General features: G+C 47.4%; 4 protein-coding genes across 5 annotated transcripts; 3 read left to right on the top strand and 1 right to left on the bottom strand.

Moving 5' to 3' along the window:
• Nucleotides 1-288: 288 nt before the first annotated feature.
• exosc4 (exosome component 4) lies at nucleotides 289-2595 on the top strand. The gene is made up of 3 exons (XM_076144818.1): nucleotides 289-494; nucleotides 1264-1470; nucleotides 1576-2595. The coding sequence occupies exons 1-3, from the start codon at nucleotides 324-326 to the stop codon at nucleotides 1933-1935; spliced, it is 738 nt and encodes a 245-aa protein (XP_076000933.1). The 5' UTR covers nucleotides 289-323; the 3' UTR covers nucleotides 1936-2595.
• Nucleotides 2596-2796: 201 nt separating this feature from the next.
• On the top strand, nucleotides 2797-7425 carry gpaa1 (glycosylphosphatidylinositol anchor attachment 1). 2 transcript variants are annotated; one of them, XM_076144696.1, is made up of 13 exons: nucleotides 2797-2868; nucleotides 3368-3470; nucleotides 3577-3756; nucleotides 3902-4013; nucleotides 4105-4252; nucleotides 4370-4471; nucleotides 4591-4787; nucleotides 4886-5082; nucleotides 5170-5323; nucleotides 5437-5508; nucleotides 5610-5803; nucleotides 5898-6068; nucleotides 6551-7425. In XM_076144696.1, the coding sequence occupies exons 2-13, from the start codon at nucleotides 3397-3399 to the stop codon at nucleotides 6792-6794; spliced, it is 1845 nt and encodes a 614-aa protein (XP_076000811.1). In that variant the 5' UTR covers nucleotides 2797-2868; nucleotides 3368-3396; the 3' UTR covers nucleotides 6795-7425. The 2 variants fall into 2 exon arrangements, with proteins under 2 accessions (XP_076000811.1, XP_076000813.1); XM_076144698.1 differs by having other exon boundaries at nucleotides 2810-2868; nucleotides 3388-3470.
• Nucleotides 7426-8072: 647 nt separating this feature from the next.
• On the bottom strand, nucleotides 8073-13794 carry sharpin (SHANK-associated RH domain interacting protein). Its single transcript, XM_076144699.1, has 9 exons — nucleotides 13379-13794; nucleotides 10469-10643; nucleotides 10027-10137; nucleotides 9789-9930; nucleotides 9613-9703; nucleotides 9257-9533; nucleotides 8954-9057; nucleotides 8467-8577; nucleotides 8073-8371 (listed from the first exon to the last, which is right to left on the bottom strand). The coding sequence occupies exons 1-9, from the start codon at nucleotides 13640-13642 to the stop codon at nucleotides 8315-8317; spliced, it is 1332 nt and encodes a 443-aa protein (XP_076000814.1). The 5' UTR covers nucleotides 13643-13794; the 3' UTR covers nucleotides 8073-8314.
• Nucleotides 13795-14547: 753 nt separating this feature from the next.
• LOC142994197 (alanine aminotransferase 2) lies at nucleotides 14548-17088 on the top strand. Its single transcript, XM_076144929.1, has 11 exons — nucleotides 14548-14708; nucleotides 14813-14902; nucleotides 15007-15115; nucleotides 15226-15359; nucleotides 15439-15682; nucleotides 15757-15836; nucleotides 15927-16063; nucleotides 16164-16338; nucleotides 16448-16603; nucleotides 16690-16799; nucleotides 16893-17088. The coding sequence occupies exons 1-11, from the start codon at nucleotides 14610-14612 to the stop codon at nucleotides 16981-16983; spliced, it is 1425 nt and encodes a 474-aa protein (XP_076001044.1). The 5' UTR covers nucleotides 14548-14609; the 3' UTR covers nucleotides 16984-17088.
• Nucleotides 17089-17090: the final 2 nt, after the last annotated feature.

The following is a 17090-nucleotide window of genomic DNA, read 5'->3' as shown; positions in this document are numbered from 1 at the left end:
ATGTTTTAGAATGTTTGCAACGTGAATACCTCCACAAGCTCGTACTTGTCTCGATTCACAATAATTAACTAGTTGATTAGCTTTTGTCTTGAAACTTTAGAGCGATTCTATTCTGCGTCGATGTTTAACTCAGAGCTCATAAAAATCATCGCTCGGGGTCATGGTGTCATGGTACAAAATACTGCCATCTACCGTAAAATCAAGGTACTACATAAAAAAAATACTGGCGTATACTTTTAACCTCGCCGAACGGCTTTCTGGGTAGTGTAGTTCTTCGGCGGACACGTGGGGCTGTTTCGTTTCCTCATTCATTTTGTGCAAACATGGCGGGACTGGAGCTGCTGTCCGACCAGGGGTACCGACTGGATGGAAGGAAAGCGACCGAGCTGCGGAAGGTCCAAGCCCGCATGGGCGTGTTCGCTCAGGCTGACGGATCCGCGTACTTGGAGCAGGGGAACACCAAAGCGCTGGCGGTGGTTTACGGACCCCACGAAGTAAGTAGAACCGACACAAGTATGGAAGTGCGTTTACTAATATCTAACAAACTCCCTACATACAATATAAATCACAATGTCTCCAAACCATATATATATCACATCTGGGGATATAAGTGATCGAATATTTGTGTCTGATCAATCAAACAACATTCAATCTGGCAATTGTCAACAATTACATCATCTCAAGTTCAGCGTCCTAAAAATAGCAAATTACGGAGTGAACAATGCGAACAAGCAATTAAATATTAACATTTGCAAATCTTAAGCTAAACACGAAATGACTAGTCTACAAAATATCTTATTTGTTATTGGTTTTATTGACTTTTCCAAGGTTTTTCAGTCCTAGATGCCTGATATCTGAAAGGATATATTAGTTGTAGGCAAAGGTCTCCCAAATGTGATAATATACAATATTAAGGCAGAATATTATAATATATAACACCATCATCTTCATCGTCATTAAATAGGAACTTACAAGCAAATAATATCTGCTTGTCAATATTCTGCATCACTGGTGATTTGCAAAGGTCAACAAACTCTGCATGCTAACGAAACCTATGACCCAGATCATCACCCGAAATAAGTGTAACACCAGTATGACATCATCATTGTGCAGGATCTTAGACCGATGAAGAGGAGTTTGCTCAATCTCTTGTTAGATCCACTCTGAGATCATTTCTGCTCATGTTATGACAACTAATATGTCAGAAGGAGCGTTCCAGTCTTCTACTCGTGTGTCCTCACCCCCTTTATTTGTCACCCACAGATGCGAGGTTCACGTTTCCGGGCTCTTCACGATCGAGCAGTGATCAACTGTCAGTACAGCATGGCCACGTTCAGCACAGCGGAGAGGAAGAGGAGGCCGCACGGAGACCGCAAGTCCACGGAGATGAGCCTCCACCTCAAGCAGACGTTTGAGGCGGCTGTGATGACGCAGCTATACCCACGCTCTCAAATAGACATCTTCGTCAAGGTGAAGAAGAAGAAGGCTGACAGCATCTGAGCAGTTTTCCTGATTTGGTTTGTGCTGCATTATGTTTTAAAACTTAAGTCGTGTTATTATTCCCCCTAAAATCAGATTCTGCAGTCAGATGGAGGGAACTACAGCGTGTGTGTGAACGCTGCCACCTTAGCCGTGATGGATGCCGGCATCCCCATGCGTGACTACGTGTGCGCCTGCACTGTGGGCTTTGTGGACGAGACGCCCCTGGCTGATCTTTGCTACGCAGAGGAAAGCGGAGGGGTGAGCTCGCTGTCCTTGGCGCTGCTGCCCCGCGGCGGCCAGATCGCCCTGCTGCAGATGGACGCCAGGCTCCATCAGGATCACCTGGAGACTCTGATCGAGGCCGCCATGACGGCCTGTAAAGGCGTGAGCAAAGTGCTGGACGAGGTGGTGAGACAACACCTGGAGGAAGTGTCAGTGCTCACGGCGGAGTGATGAAGCGGGCGGCGTCTCGGACTGTAGCTGTGTGTGCAGGGGGACCATCCTTACATGACATAACACTCCCAGTGCAAAAGGTGCTGGAATTGGAGGATACAACCAGTGTATCCATGGCAACTCACAGATCCTACAATCCACTGTGAACCATTTGTATCATGGAACGTTTAATGAGTCTTGACTCAGTCTGGAAATGTCATCATCATGTCAATTTTCACGATTTTTGTTGGTAAATCTTTCACTTTCATTTGTATTTGTTTAACACAGGAACGTGTTTACATATACGGCAACATCCCACTGAAACTAAACTACACTTTGAAACGTTTTACGTCTCAAGTAAATGTTTTGTTGTTTTTTGTTAAGATATAAACCAGCTCATTTCAGGACAGCTTTTTTTTGTATTTCAAACAAAAAATATTCATGCCAATTGTACTTTTGTGCATGTAAACCTTATAAATAAATATTTGAATCCTGTATATATATATTTTTGTTTTATTTATCGACCTATAACCGCCTCATTAATCAGGGAAATGCTTGTTTGGAGTGGAGGCATGTGTAACATATTACAAAATAATCACATAAATACGGAAAAAGGAAAGCACGGCCAATATATTTCACAATGATTTTTAAGAATGTAAGTTTACTTCAAGAAAAGAGTATTATTAGTATTATTTTAGCGCTTTTAACCTTGTTTGTAAAAAATAATATGCATAAACATGGAGTTTTGATCTCAGTGGTAAAGCAAAAATACATCATAAATACGTTTTGAATAATGTTCATCTAATCATTTAAGTCGTTTATAGTTTATAGTTATAGTAACGAACCAGATCGAGATGCGCTTGTCCGGAAGTCAGTCCGTCACTCTAATGTCCCGTCAGGAACAAGGAAATAAGTGAAGCAGGAGTGGAAGCTTCGCCGCGCCTCTGTGAACAGGTTAACCGTCTTTTCATGCTTATTCTTAAACATTTTAAGCTTTTATATTCCATTTATCCACGTAGTTTCCACTAAACATACAAAAATGTCGGCGGGTAATAAATGTTAACGTGCTCGTTTAGTTCGTAGCAGCGTGACACGCCGGGTGACAGTCGATGCAACAACAATGGACATGTAAAGCAGATACGGGATTTATTAACTCAGGATTATTTATGATGACAAAAACATGAAACTGGCATGTGCATAGACAGATAAAGATGATGTGTAATAAGTCGTGTATATCCTGTTTTGACGTTGCCTTTTATTCATTCATATTCCAGTATTTCCTCCTGATTATAATATGGAGAAATAGAAATCCTATCTATTTAAGTCCTTATTTCAAGTAGAATCAGCTGTTAAAATCACTTATTGCACTGGATCAACTGGAAATATGATGAAAGATTATGCAAGTTAATATCAAAACATGAACCTTTTTTTCGCTGACGTGTGCTGCGTTCAGGGTCCGGTGTGTCATTGCAGGACAACAACATGGGGCTGCTGTCTGACCCAAACAGAAGGCGGGCTTTGATCAGCCTCATCACGCGCCTCAATGCTCCAATCTGGTGAGTTTCTACGACACTGACAGGCACCGTTAAGCCTCAAACGCACCTCTGATCCATGTCTCACTGCCACCCTGTCCCCTGACCCCCTTCCGTCCCTCTGTCTCAGCCTGGTCTGCTACTTGGTGGGGGTAACCTGGTTCATGGGTTTGGCGTTTGAGCCGTTCACGCTGCGTACGTACATGTCAGAGAACGCCATGGGGTCCACCATGGTGGAGGAGCGCTTCCCAGCCGGGGAGAGAGCGTTGGTCACCGGCAGGGAGTTTGCGGCTCACAAGAAGAAAGTCGGGTAAGCATATAGAGACGGCGAGGTCTAATATCACGTACAGAGAGGTCCAGAAGTCCCTTAAAAAGATGAGGATGAACTCTATGACATAACAACCAAAACCTTGACCTCCATCTCCACCCTTTCCTCCTCTGTTCTCTCTCTGCAGTGGGATGCCCGTGGACTGGCTGGTGAAGACCATGCAGGCCCGAGGGCTGGAGGTCTTCACCCAGAGGTTCTCCCGCACTTTGCCCTTTCCTGATGAAAACAAAGAGAGATACGTGAGTTTGAGATGGAACATAACACATTCATTAAAGGGCCGTCACACTTTATCTTCTCCTCACTCTGTCTCCGTCTCTCTCTCCTCTGAAGATGGTGAAAGGCACCAACGTGTACGGGATCCTTCGGGCCCCCAGAGCTCCGCGGACCGAAGCGCTGGTTTTGAGCGCCCCCTGCAGCCCGGGAGACAACAACAACCAGGCAGTGGGGCTGTTACTGGGTTTGGCTCAGTACTTCAGGAGTGAGTATAGAATCAGTGGTGTATGACAGATGATGGTGGATCTTTAGAATGTTGGACTTAAGGAGGAATGCATGTGGGTTGTATGAATGCTGATGTATTCTGATTGATCTTTCACAGGTCAGGTCTACTGGGCCAAAGATATTATCTTCCTGGTGAACGAGCACGATCTGATCGGCATGCAGGCCTGGCTGGAGGGATACCACCACACCAACACTACAGGTGATCACCTCCGCTTCAAACACATCAGCACACGGTCCAATCCTTCAAACGCACCGAGTGTCGTCGCTGCCACTCAAAATTGCTGTATTGTGTGTGTGTCCGCCCCCTCACCCCCACAGGAATGGACTGGTCTCCCCTGCAAGGCCGCGGCGGCTCCATCCAGGCAGCTCTGTCCCTGGAGCTCAGCAGCGACGTCGTCACCAGTTTGGACCTGGTCCTGGAGGGGCTCAACGGCCAGCTGCCCAACCTAGACTTAGTCAACCTCTTCTACGCCTTCTGTCAGAAGATCGGGGTCCTCTGCACCATCCAGGGCAAGGTAGGAGGAGTCGGAGACGTTCGGCGAGCTGAAAGGTGAATTTCCCTCGTGTCTGTCTCGTCTTGAATGTTTTTCTTTGTTCGTCTCCGCTGGCGTAGCTGCAGAGGAACGACTGGGACAGCGTGTCGGGCTACAGTCACGCCGCCCAGACCATGATTCTGATGGTGATGAAGCAGGCCAGCGGGCGGCCTTGGGGGGACCACGGCCTCTTCCTGCGCTACCACATCGAAGCGGCGACCATCAAGGGCATCAACAGCTTCCGCCCGTACAAGACGGATGTCACCACTGTCGGCAGGTCAGAAGAATGCACACAGATCAGACCTCAGTGTCATATGGCGTTTGTTGATCCCTCTGTTAAGCCTTCCTGTGTTCTAAACTCTAGGCTGCTGGAGGGAATGTACCGGAAGCTGAATAACTTGCTGGAGCGTCTGCATCAGTCCTACTTCTTCTACCTCATGCCGTCGCTCTCACACTTCGTCTCCATCGGTTACTACATGCCGGCCTTCGGCTTGCTGGCAGTCATCCTGCTGCTTCGTGTATCCTCATCATCACTTCACTTCCATTGGAACCTGAATGAGTGAATGGATCTCATGGTACTACAGTGGCGAGTGTGATTGTTTGTGTTTTCCTTGACCGTGTCGTGTTGCAGGCTTTAGACTTGTGGGTTCAACTCGGAGCTCCGCCGCCAAGAGCAGAAGACGGCACCGTTGAAATCGTGCCGGTAAGATGGAACACACACTGTCACGTCTTAAATTTCCTAACGCCAACACCAACATGTTAGAAACGCATCATGATACTGTCCTGTCCTCCGTCTCTCTGCAGTCCGGTCCGGGGTTCCTCTCCGTGTTTACCCCTCTGGTGATCAGCCACCTGACGGGCGCGGCTCTGTACGTGCTGCCCATCCGCCTTCAGGGGACGGTGGTGGAACATTTCCCTGTGTCCGAGACAGAAGCTGTGGTCCTGATGGCCATCGCCATTTACACAGCAGGTCTGGCTTTGCCTCATAACACACACAGGTCGGTACAAACACTTCTAACACTCAAAACACAACAAATTGTGGCGTCTGGCTCTGGTCACGTGACTCACTCGTCTCCCCCGTGTGTGTGTCAGGCTGGTGGCGGGCGAAGGCACCGAGCAGGAGTGGAAGGTGCTGAAGCTGGTGGCCATTCTGTATCTGGCTGTGCTGCTGGGCTGCACCGCCCTCATCAACTTCTCCCTGGGCTTCATCCTGGCACTCACCCTGGTGCCCATGGCCGCCTTCATCACCCCACACGTGTCAAAGTAACTCACTCACACACACACACACTCTAACATACTCACTCTCTCTCACATACACATACACTGTCTCTCACATATTCACTCACACATACACTCACATACACACTCTCTCTCACATGCACACTCTCTCACACACTCTCACTCACACACTGTCACACCCACACTCTCTCTCACATAGCTCTCACACCCACACACTCTCTCACATACACGCTCTCACACCCACACACACTCTCACTCACACACACACTCTCACACACACACATGCTCTGATTCCCACACACACTCACATACACTCTCACTCATACACACTCTCACTCACACATACTCACTCACACCCACACACACTCTCACATACACACTGTCTTACATATGCTCACTCTTTCTGACACACACACACACTCACACTCTCACTGAGACACACACACACGGCTCTCATGTTATCACTCTCAGATCTATAGAAATCAAGCCTTTCCTCCTCCCCTCAGGGTTCTGTCGGCCGTCACCATGGTCTTCCTCAGCCCGGCCTGCACGCTCCTCTTCTGCGTGTTCTTCTTCCAAGAGCTGCAGGAGTCGCCCGTCACCTTCCACGAGGCCTGGGTGCTCTACCTGTCAGTCATCTCTCAGGGCATCCTGGACCACGCCCTGTACGGCTCCCTGGTCTACCCGCTGGTGGCCTTGCTGGTGTATCCCTGCTGGCTGCTCTTCTGGAACATTCTCTTCTGGAAGTAGAAAGCCGAGCGCAGGCTGAACCCCCCTTCATGGTGTTCTCAGGTGTGGTCTCGTCAGGGGAATTTGAAGAAATGAGACACACACACACACACACTGGAAGGACTGTAACAAGCATCGCTGTAAGATGAATGCAGTGACTGATCTCGTCGTGAAGGATTCTGTTGGCGTCGAGGTGCAAACGCAGACTATTCTGGCCTTATGTGGGGACGAACAATCTGAATGAACAAAACATTACTTTTTATACCGCCTTGTTTGTAAATCCCTCTGTTCGCAAGATAGTTCAGTAGGAAAAACAAATCACTTTGTTCACTCGTGGAATGTTCCGGAATATTGTTTCCACTTTGGCTGTATAGACGCGCTGGAACATCGCATCTAACGTCGAGTAAACAAGGAGATCATTATGCAATGGAATAGTCAAAATGTTATGGTTGAGTTTGTTCATATTGGTGCATGAGTTTTATGTTTTGTTATGGGATGGACAGGTAAAGTAGGGAATCTAGAAGGGCAAAGTGTTTGGTTGGTCTCCCTGTCTGTATCTGTTAATGAAGCCATCACTACATCTAATATTTTTTATACTTTAATTTTAATTTTTTGTTGCGTTTGCGTATTTATTAAATAACAAAATAAAAGACATCAAATAAAAGTGTGATTTGTGTTTCGTGCACACACACACACACACACATTTAGAAAAGAAAAAAAAATGAGGTCCTTGGTTTGAATCCTCGCCTGCCTGGTCCAAGGCCTGAACGGCTAAACAAACCAAACCGATGTGTTTACTTCACTCATTCATTGTTTATTCAGCAAATCCATTTTACAGTGTTATTTACTGAAAACAACTTACCGTCACAGCTCAGAGGGAATAAAATGAAGAGACCGAAAGCTAAAATGAACAATCAAATACTCGATGCATCTTGTTATAAACAAAACACTTAATACAATGTTATTAAAAAAATAAAAGCACTTGACCAGCCTATAAACGCAGCGTCGTTCCCCTCCCCAGCCGTGGCTTCTTTTTTTTGTCATTTCAAAAGTTTATTTTGGCACAGACAGGACTTTGACCTTCCCTCTCGCTCCACAGCTGCAATCTAAAACGATGACATTCTCTCATCTTCAACTGCACACATGTACACCTTTCTTTGCATTCAATTGCAGTTTCTCCCCTAAATAAATATCGGGCTGGTCTGTGTTTGCAACATACACACCCCTTGAAATAAATAAGGTCTGGCCGGATGCATATGTAACTGTCCCATGGTCATGTCGTCATGTCCATTTGTTACAGTCGAAGCTGAAGCTCTGATTGGAGCCACGGAGCCTCGACCGGTTCGGCTCTCAGTCATGCTACGGTGCCTCCGCTTCTCCAGCCTCGGTGCACTTCTCAAGTCTTTCAATGTGTGTTTTTCGGTGAAGTGTGTGTTCCACCTTCCGGGACTTGCATCCTCATCCTGCGCGTGCTTATGCGTTGGTTGTGTGTGACCAAGTGTTGTGGGGAAAAAAGGGCGACCCGAGGCGACGCCGCGCAGTCAGCTGCTGCTGCCGCTCACACCGGGCTCTCCGCGATCCTCCCGCCGTCCTTTCTCCTTTGTGAGGGAACAACAGAAGGGGGCCGGGTGGTGTGTGAGAAGGTCAACAGTGGTGCTGTGTGTACCGTTGGTTGCTAGGCGGCGTGCAATACCTGCTGGATGCAGCTTTGCCTGTGCGTGTCCGGCCGGGCCGTGGCGCAGATCTCGCAGCTAGGCCGGGTGGGCTTGTTGATGAAAGTGCACGAGGGACACGCCCACTCGCTCTGCAGACAGGAAGTGAGGTAATGCAGATTTAAAGGGACTGGGAAATGGGATTGTTTCATGTCTGGTGATGTTTGTGAGGAAGAGAACCAGGAACATAACCAACATGAACACCAAACTGTTTCTTTATTTACACAATAAAGGTTGTGTGAATGTGGGGTTGTGTGACTGTTGGGGTGGGGGGTTTTGTTCCTTTTGCTCTTTTCCTCCCTCCACATCCTATGATGCCATCCGTATCTGCAAGGACGGCGGTATTGTGTCATCCTGTAAAAACTGTACCTACCAGATCATGGAACTAACACACACTGATGTCATCCAGAACTCTGGATCCACACTATTGTGTCATTCTTAAACAACAACAACAAATGACACACTTACTTGTTTTTTACTAGTTTTGTTGGTTTTGTCGTTGAGCTGCAGAGTCTCCAGGTCGAGGGCGTCTTTAATGTCAGCTGCTCTGTCCCCGCCTCCACCTGAGCCTCCTACAGCCGAACACAACAGGAAGTAAGAGTCAGCAGCATGTAACAGGGCCAGGGTGCATGTGCTTGTGTGTGTGTGTGTGTGTGTGTGTGTGTGTGTGTGTGTGTGTGTGTGTGTGTGTGTGTGTGTGTGTGTGTGTGTGTGTGTGTGCGTGTGTGCGTGTGTGCGCGTGTGTGTGTGTGCATGGGGGGGGACACTCACCCTGGCCGTTGTGTGGTAACCGAGACGGCAGGGTGCTGTAGCCCCTCCAGTCTTGGGAAGTGGGGCCGTTGCTCAGCGGCGGGGCCAGGGCGCTCTCCAGGTCCTGCTGGAACAGCTGGTGCGTGATGCGGCCCTGACGGGAGGAGATCAGGTAGAGGTACGCCGTGTCCCCGTCCTTCTGCACGCCGTAGGAGGCCAGCGACCTCGGCTCGGTGCACAGGCACTGGCCGATCACCCAGCGCTGCACGCGGGGGTGGAAGCCGTACTCGAGGAAAACCTGAGGGGAGGGGGGGACGTCAGGTCGCATCGGGAAAAAAGCAACACCTGCCTGAAATTCACAGATTCGGCTTTCTAACCTGTTGCTTGAGCGCCGCCACTGTCATGTAGGGGAAGACTTTCACTGTGACGCAACAGGATGAGGAAACATCTTCCACAACGACGGATAAACTAAGAGACAAATATGGCACCATGAGCTGCAATTCTATGGACCTCAACGGCAAAGACTTAACCCATCATCATCATCCATCCTCACCTAATCTCTCCCTGTGCGTAGTTCTTCTCTGACAGCTGGATCGTCAGCGTCGCTTTCTGCCGCGCCAGGGACACGGCGTGCTGCGAGGCGGCTTGGGTGTCGCCCGCTTCGATGGCCCTGGCGAGCTCCAAACACAGTTCCTCTGGAATGAAAGGGGCGACAGCGGGGGGTGTTGTTGGGCGCACGTTCTGACAAGAGGGAGGGGCTAAAGCGTGAGGGGAGACACGAGGAGACGCACCTGTGAGCGGCAAAGAGGCGGAGCTCCACTGCTGCGTCACAGCAGCCGATGCTGCCGTCGTCGTTGCGTGACTCTGCCTCTCTTCTGATTCGCACGGGTTAATGTTTGCAACTGTGGGAGGAAAAAGATGTCAAAACTTTCTAAACGTCACTTTTCTTCAATTCACTTTTCTAAGGAGCACTTTAAAAATTGCAACACAAACTGAATCGGCAACTAAATATTCTTACACTATGCAGATGAGGATGTAACCCTGTGTGGCCTGAAGGGGGCAGCACTCACTAAAAACAAGTTTTTCCTATTGGCGGTTACAAAGTTCACTCCAATTTAGGTATAAAGGTAAACAACACATACTGCTCACGACCAAGTCACACAATTTAACTCGTTTATTATCATCTGAGGCTGCTGCATGACTGGGAGAAAGAAGAAGAAGAAGAAGACTGACCCCGGTGCGCCTCCCTCAGCGACGACATCACCACCGTGGCCCACTCCTCGGCCTCGCGGTCGCACCGGAAGTTGAAGCGGATGCAGTCGTGGGGTGGGGCGGCCAGGCGCATCTCGTGACAGCGCGGCGACTTGACCTCGTACTGCACTGAGCGCAGGTCAAACTCGGCAATGAACTATCGGGAGAAAGAGAAAGAGAGAGAGGCAGAGAGAGAGAGACAGAGAGAGAGAGAGAAGAAGGCAAGAGGCAAAGATTGCTGTCACTCCACATATTAATAGTTTTGCCCAGCAGTCAGTTGAGGGCAGGAAGAGAGAGATTCCTGTGAAACGCTGTCAAAGATCATTTCCCACAAATGACTAACAATCTATTTCAGCACATAAAAGCATCTTCACCCAAGCAAGATCCTAATGTCTGACATGTAGATGAAACAGCGTTACAGCGAGTGACAGCTATGCCGCGATTAGAAACTCTTCCTGCTCAGAGCGGTGACCTGAAAAAGACGGAAGGATGAAAGCCGCTTTCATCGCACGAGAGGCGGCGTCTCTATCGGTGGGAAAGAAGAGAAGCTGTCAGAGGTGGAATTGTTACGGGGATGAAAACGTCTCCAGCCTGTCAAAGAGATCCCAGAGTGAACTCGACAAACGGGACGTGGGCGAGACGGGCGGAGCGGTATACAAGGTCAATGCCGAGCCGGGGGCGTGTTTACCTCTGGGGCGAGACGTTAAGTCTGACAACAAACCACGTGCTGGAGCAAGAAGGGGGGGCAGCGGGGGGGGGGACGGAGCTGACATGAAGAGACAGTTGAGACAAAACGGAGACATGAACCACACCGAGGAGGAGGGGGAAGTCGTTCTGCAAGCTCGGCTGATGCAGAGGTCAAAGGTCGTGGCGGCCGAGGTTCTGCTGGGATAGAACTCTTACTGACAATACGTGACACAGACTCAATGCTGTGATCGGCCCACATTGGCTTCAAGTTGGATGTTTGGCCATTTTTGAAGATATTGTGAGATGAGATTAATATAATATACAGCATAAATTAAAAACATGAGTAAGTAGCTGTTGGTTCTTACTGGTCGATGCTGTAGACTCCAGTTTAAATCATTAAATACCAAATATTTCACCCTGATGCCACTAAACTCCAATGCATCCCATCAGCCTGTTCACTGAGCCGTCATGAACACACAACACACACACTGAGGAGGAAGTCAGACCATAGGAGCGAGAGGCCTGCGGTCACAGATACTCTAGATGGGTTTTAACTCAACAGAACCTCACACGCTGCCACCTCAGAGGTAGAGAAGCTCACTGCTGGGGCCCGGAGCACTGACACACACACACACACACAACTTAACACAGTGGTTCTCAAAGTGGAGGGCGCGACCCCTAGGGGGGGCGCAGAGCTACTCCAGGGACAGGAAAAAGAGCGATATGAATAAGTACCGTTCCGGAAAAATGAATGAGGCGATACTGTCGCTGCAGGAGAATGAGCATCCAGAGCGCCCCCCCCCGTCAGACCGATCAGCAGTCCCGTATTGTTTTATATCGTCTCAGGGGTCCTACTGTGATTTTCACCGGCAAGCGTGCCGGTAATGGGACGTTCCGGCACCAACAAGTGCACCAGTGCCGATGCCGGTGCCAACTCCAGAGTGTGTGTGTATTGGGGGGGTTAGATTAATTCAGTGGTTCTCAAACTTTTTCTGTCTCTACACTTGCCGGGGACACGATATTAAACCCGACACCGTTTGTTTGTTTTTTGCGCACGCGAGCGCCGGGAACGTCACGGACAACACGTTTTTGCTTTTAGAATATTTCCGGTCTCGCGCACCGGGACCACCGTCCGAAAACACCAGCGAAAGAAAAAGTTTGAGAACCACTGACACAACACAAACAAGTCACCGAAGCATTGCAGGGTAAACATCTGTAATTAATTAATCTGTTAGGTGTTTCTTAAGGCAGAGGGTTAACCATTATGGGCCTCTGATGAAACTCTCTCTAATGTTTAAAAAGCAGTGACATAATAGGTGAAAAACAAAAATCTATTATTATTATAATTCATTGAGATTTGACTGTGGTTGTTAGCCATCAGTAACAGGATTTCAGACCCAAATATCCACCAGTGTGTGTGCCCTGTGTATGACATCACACACTCTCGAGGCAAACACAAGAGCTCAGGTTAGTTTTAGGTGTCCTCTTCCTCCCCTGTCTGGCTCGTCACACACACACACTACGAGGAAGGAAGGAATTCAAAAACAATAAATGGACTCTGCTTATCTACTCTCAATGACAGGAAGCAGCATGTTCACCTTCAAACAGCAGACAACTATATGTGTGTAGATTCACTTTCACTTTCTTTGTCCTCTACTATATCACTCATTTGCTACTTCATTTCCTCTACCTTGTAACATTGATTGGCTCTAATTAATCATTCAAGTAAAATCTATTGATTATTTACAACATTCTACATTTTGCAAATAAACTATAAAATGTAGCAAAAGTCCATCATGAGTGCTCAAAGAGACCAAGGTGACATCTAAACACCCGTTTTTCCATCTTGTTTCTGCTCTTCCGCACATCATGACATCATATGAGCCTTTAGTTATGGAAATTAGACGATATAAATGCGTGTTAGTCCATATATAAGCACCTATAACTCCCAGCGAGTGGTGCATAATAAGGAAATGTTGTGTTTGAATGGGTTCAGGGGAGCAGATTGGTGGGTCTGCAGGTGCTACAGTGGAAGCTTTGGTCATCTGCGGTGACTGCGCCTCTAAATCCCGCTTATGTGAGCCCCATGCCAGGTGTTAACACGTATGTCTCGATTAGGAGGCTGGTCACACACGCATTAAAGCGGCAGCAATGGCTGTGCGGATGAAAACAAACACGCAAATAGTTTTCACAGTGGAGTCTCACCACACTGCGGCTCCCGCTGGTGTCTCTCAACGCCAGGCGGAACTCTCCGGCCCTGCTCGGGTCCATGCTGAGCTGCAGCCGCAGAGCCTCGCTGCCGGCCCCGGGGAGGCACAGGGGTCGGATCCCGGAGTGACACACCGACACCCGCACCGACATCAACACGGTACTGCAGCAAGCCGTCGGCGCAGGCCCGCCGCACGCAGCCTGCTGGGACGAGGCGGTCACCGGGGCAGGGGGAGCCCAGGCACCCGAACTCAGCGCCATTGTTTCGGATATCTAAAAGCCCCCACGGCTCGGAAGCTTCCGTGTAGGCTTACAAGCCCCGGCGCTGTGCGGAGAGAGAGCGTTGCTTCACGGCCAGGCGGTGTTTGTCTCCTCGCTCAGCATACTCCATTTCTGTTGCGTTACCGAGAAAACAAAACAGGAAGCAGAAGAGTACGTCTTTAATTTGTCTCCGTCTGGAAACAGGGACGACAACAACCGAGACCTGGACCTCAAGACACGCAAAATTTAATTATAATATTTTTATTTAGTTATTATTTTATTGTAATATCTGCATTCTGTAATTGAATAAATAAGTTACTACTAATGACTTTCAAGGCAGCAGATTTTCATACATTTGTTTGATTATCTTTAAGAGATGTAACTTTTCATTTTCCTCCTCATCATTATCATAAATCCATCATCAACATTGGTTAGTATATTGTATGCTATTCTGTGAGGGGGAATTCTTTAAACTGTAAGGCTTAGAATACATTTTTTACTCAGTGAAGAAATGTCAATATGTCAATATATTTAGTTACTGCTTAGTAGACAATAAACTCTTGAACTTGAACTTGAACGTGAACTTTTATGTAACAAGAGTTTGTGTGTTGACACCAAACTGACTGCTGACCAAGTTTTCTCTTATCATTGTTCAACCACACAGATACATTTCACAGCATACAGCAAGTGAAGAGGTCACACATCTCTAAACTTTATTATGAGAATGAGTTATAGGTTGTGAGCTGGTTGATGCTGACACTAACAAACAGTAACAGGGTAACAGGGCACAGAGAGGAGGTGTTGAGGCTGTTAATATGAGGCTTGAAACTATAGATAAAAGCTGGGACTGTGTTCTGTGTTCTGTTTATCTTTAACTAAGCTGAAGCAAAAGCATGCACTTTGATCTGCTTAAATACACTTTGGTAGAACGGCTCGTCTGACGAGAGGGTGAGGAGGAATCGCAGAGATGTCCGTCCTGCAGGATACTCGTATAACTGTGAGGAGCATGAGGATAATAGACTTGCTGGCAAGCAGAGTGGAACAGATCGAGAAAGAGCTGAAACAGGTGCCAAATATAAGATACTGACATAGATGTGAATATGTATGATAGCAGTCAGCTTTCTGAACTAATTTATGATTATTTTCTGCACTGATCTGTCTATTTTGTAGGGAGTGAGAAAGCCATACAAAAAAGTGGTCAATGTCTCCTGGGGTGACCCACAAAAGGGAGGTGTGAAGCCTTTGACATTTGTCCGACAGGTAATCAAAGACTGCACACTATAAAAAACATACACTATATGTAATGTTGTATTGCACAGCATGTGCTGCATCTTTTAATGTTTGACTCTTCTCTGTCTACGCAGGTTCTTGCCGCATGTCTCTACCCTCCTCTCATCAACGGTGACAAACTGCCAGTGGATGTCAGACAGAGGGCTCAGAAGCTACTTTCAGTCTGTGTAGGAGGAAGTCTAGGTAAGTCTGTCTCTGTATGTGTCTATAAATGATCATTTTGATATTGTTCCCCTTTGTGGTTGTATCTGTATCTGCAGTCTGCTACTGTGCTTATCTGTGTGTTTTGGTAGGTTCTTACACTGCTGCAGGGGGTATACCGCTAATAAAATGCAAAATCGCTGAATTCATTTCGAGACGAGATGGTGGGGTTCCATCTTACCCTGAAAATATATACATCACCTCAGGCTCTATGTGGTCGCTCCTGGTACGACTCAGTTTGGTCTTTGTCGTCATCACCATCTTTAAAATGTTAAGTTATTGACCCACAATCTTTTTCCTTTTAGAACATTGTCAGCCTCTTGGTAGACAGGCAGAGTTCACCCAAAATGGGGGTGCTAGCTTCAGTGCCATCCTTCTCTACTGCTCTTATTGGCATGTCACAACTAGGAGCAGACATTGTACCATACTACCTAAAAGAGGAGCACGGCTGGGAGCTCCAGATAGAGGAGCTACACAGAGCGCTAGAGTCTGTGAAGGGAGTCTGTAAGCCAGTTGCTCTGTATGTCATCAACCCTGGAAATCCCACAGGTGGGTAAATTTCTGCTGAGGAAGTATCATGTTGTACTGAATCATGTTGTAATCCCACACTGTTACTGTTATAGGTAATGTTCAGAGCAGAAAATCAGTAGAAGGGGTCATCCGGTTCGCTTCAGAGAAGAGGCTTTTTATCCTGGCAGATGAGGTAGATGTCTTCAAAAGCCAGTATTTGCCTGCATATGTGAAAATAAACGCTCAGATTTATGTTTCCTTCCATTATTCTTGCTGGTCACAGGTATACCAAGAATGCGTTCATGAGGAAGGGACCAAGTTTGTCTCTTACAAGCAGGTTTTGGCAGAGATGGGACCTCCATTTTCAGATACAGTGGAGCTGGCTTCCTTCCACTCCGCATCCAAAGGCATCATGGGAGAGTGAGTTCCCGGCCTCAGAAGTATCTTCGAAAGGTCATTGGCGATCCTCACTGTGACAAGATCAAATATCATGAAGATAAAGATGTGCCTCTCTTACCAGGTGCGGCCTGCGTGGTGGATATGTGGAGCTGGTAAATCAGGAGGCCTCTGTTAAAAATTACACCTACAACCTATTCTCCAAAGACAGCTGCGCATCTGTGCCAGGTCAGATTGCCATGGATCTGATGGTGGACCCCCCACAACCAGGGGATCCTTCATACCCGCTTTGTAATGAGGTGAGGTCAGATTTAGTGACAACTTGTGTATGTTTTAACTGAAGAAACTAAAATGGTCACAATTAGATTATTTCAAAGCATCTGGTAAGTTAAGTTTGTTCTTCTGCAGGAGTCACAACACATCAAGGCCACTCTAGTTCAAAATGTGAAGAGGATCCATGAGGTTCTCAACAGCCTGCCCGGGATGAGCTGCCAACCAGTGCAAGGAGGAGCGTTTGCGTTCCCCAGACTGCATCTACCACCTGCAGCCATTCAAAAAGCAGAGGTCATCTAAATAGAACCAGACAGAGCCTTATCGGAAAACACTAACATTAAATATTCAGACTTTTATTTGTCTTTCGGATATTTTAGGAGGAAGGACTCCACCCTGATTATTTCTACTGCGTGAGAATGCTGGAGGAGGTTGGGCTGTGTGCCAGTCCTGGTTGTGAGTTTGGACAGGAGGGGACCAACCATATCCGGTATAAAGCCATATGTAGTTTGTCTGTCTGTCTGTTTCACTATCATCTGCAAATATCGTACCTTGGGTCCTTAACACTGTATTCTCTTTTCAGAATATGCATTATGACCTCTGTGGACACAATGGAGGAAGTACTGAGACGCATTTCCAGCTTTCACACCAAGTTTATGAAAGAATATTATTAAACCAATAAAAATAAAAAAAGCTATCTTTCTCTCCTTGTAATTCAGAAAAGATCAAACAATTAACTCATGTTGATGTGAATATCAAAATAAATAAGTCACAACATAAA

Source organism: Genypterus blacodes, unplaced genomic scaffold (assembly GCF_046128005.1).
Source record: "Genypterus blacodes isolate CSIRO-AG114 ecotype Tasmania unplaced genomic scaffold, CSIRO-AGI_Gbla_v1 ptg000029l_1, whole genome shotgun sequence".
NCBI lineage: Eukaryota > Metazoa > Chordata > Actinopteri > Ophidiiformes > Ophidiidae > Genypterus > Genypterus blacodes.
Note: the sequence above shows the minus strand (reverse complement) of the source record. Positions and strands in the feature narration are given on the sequence as shown.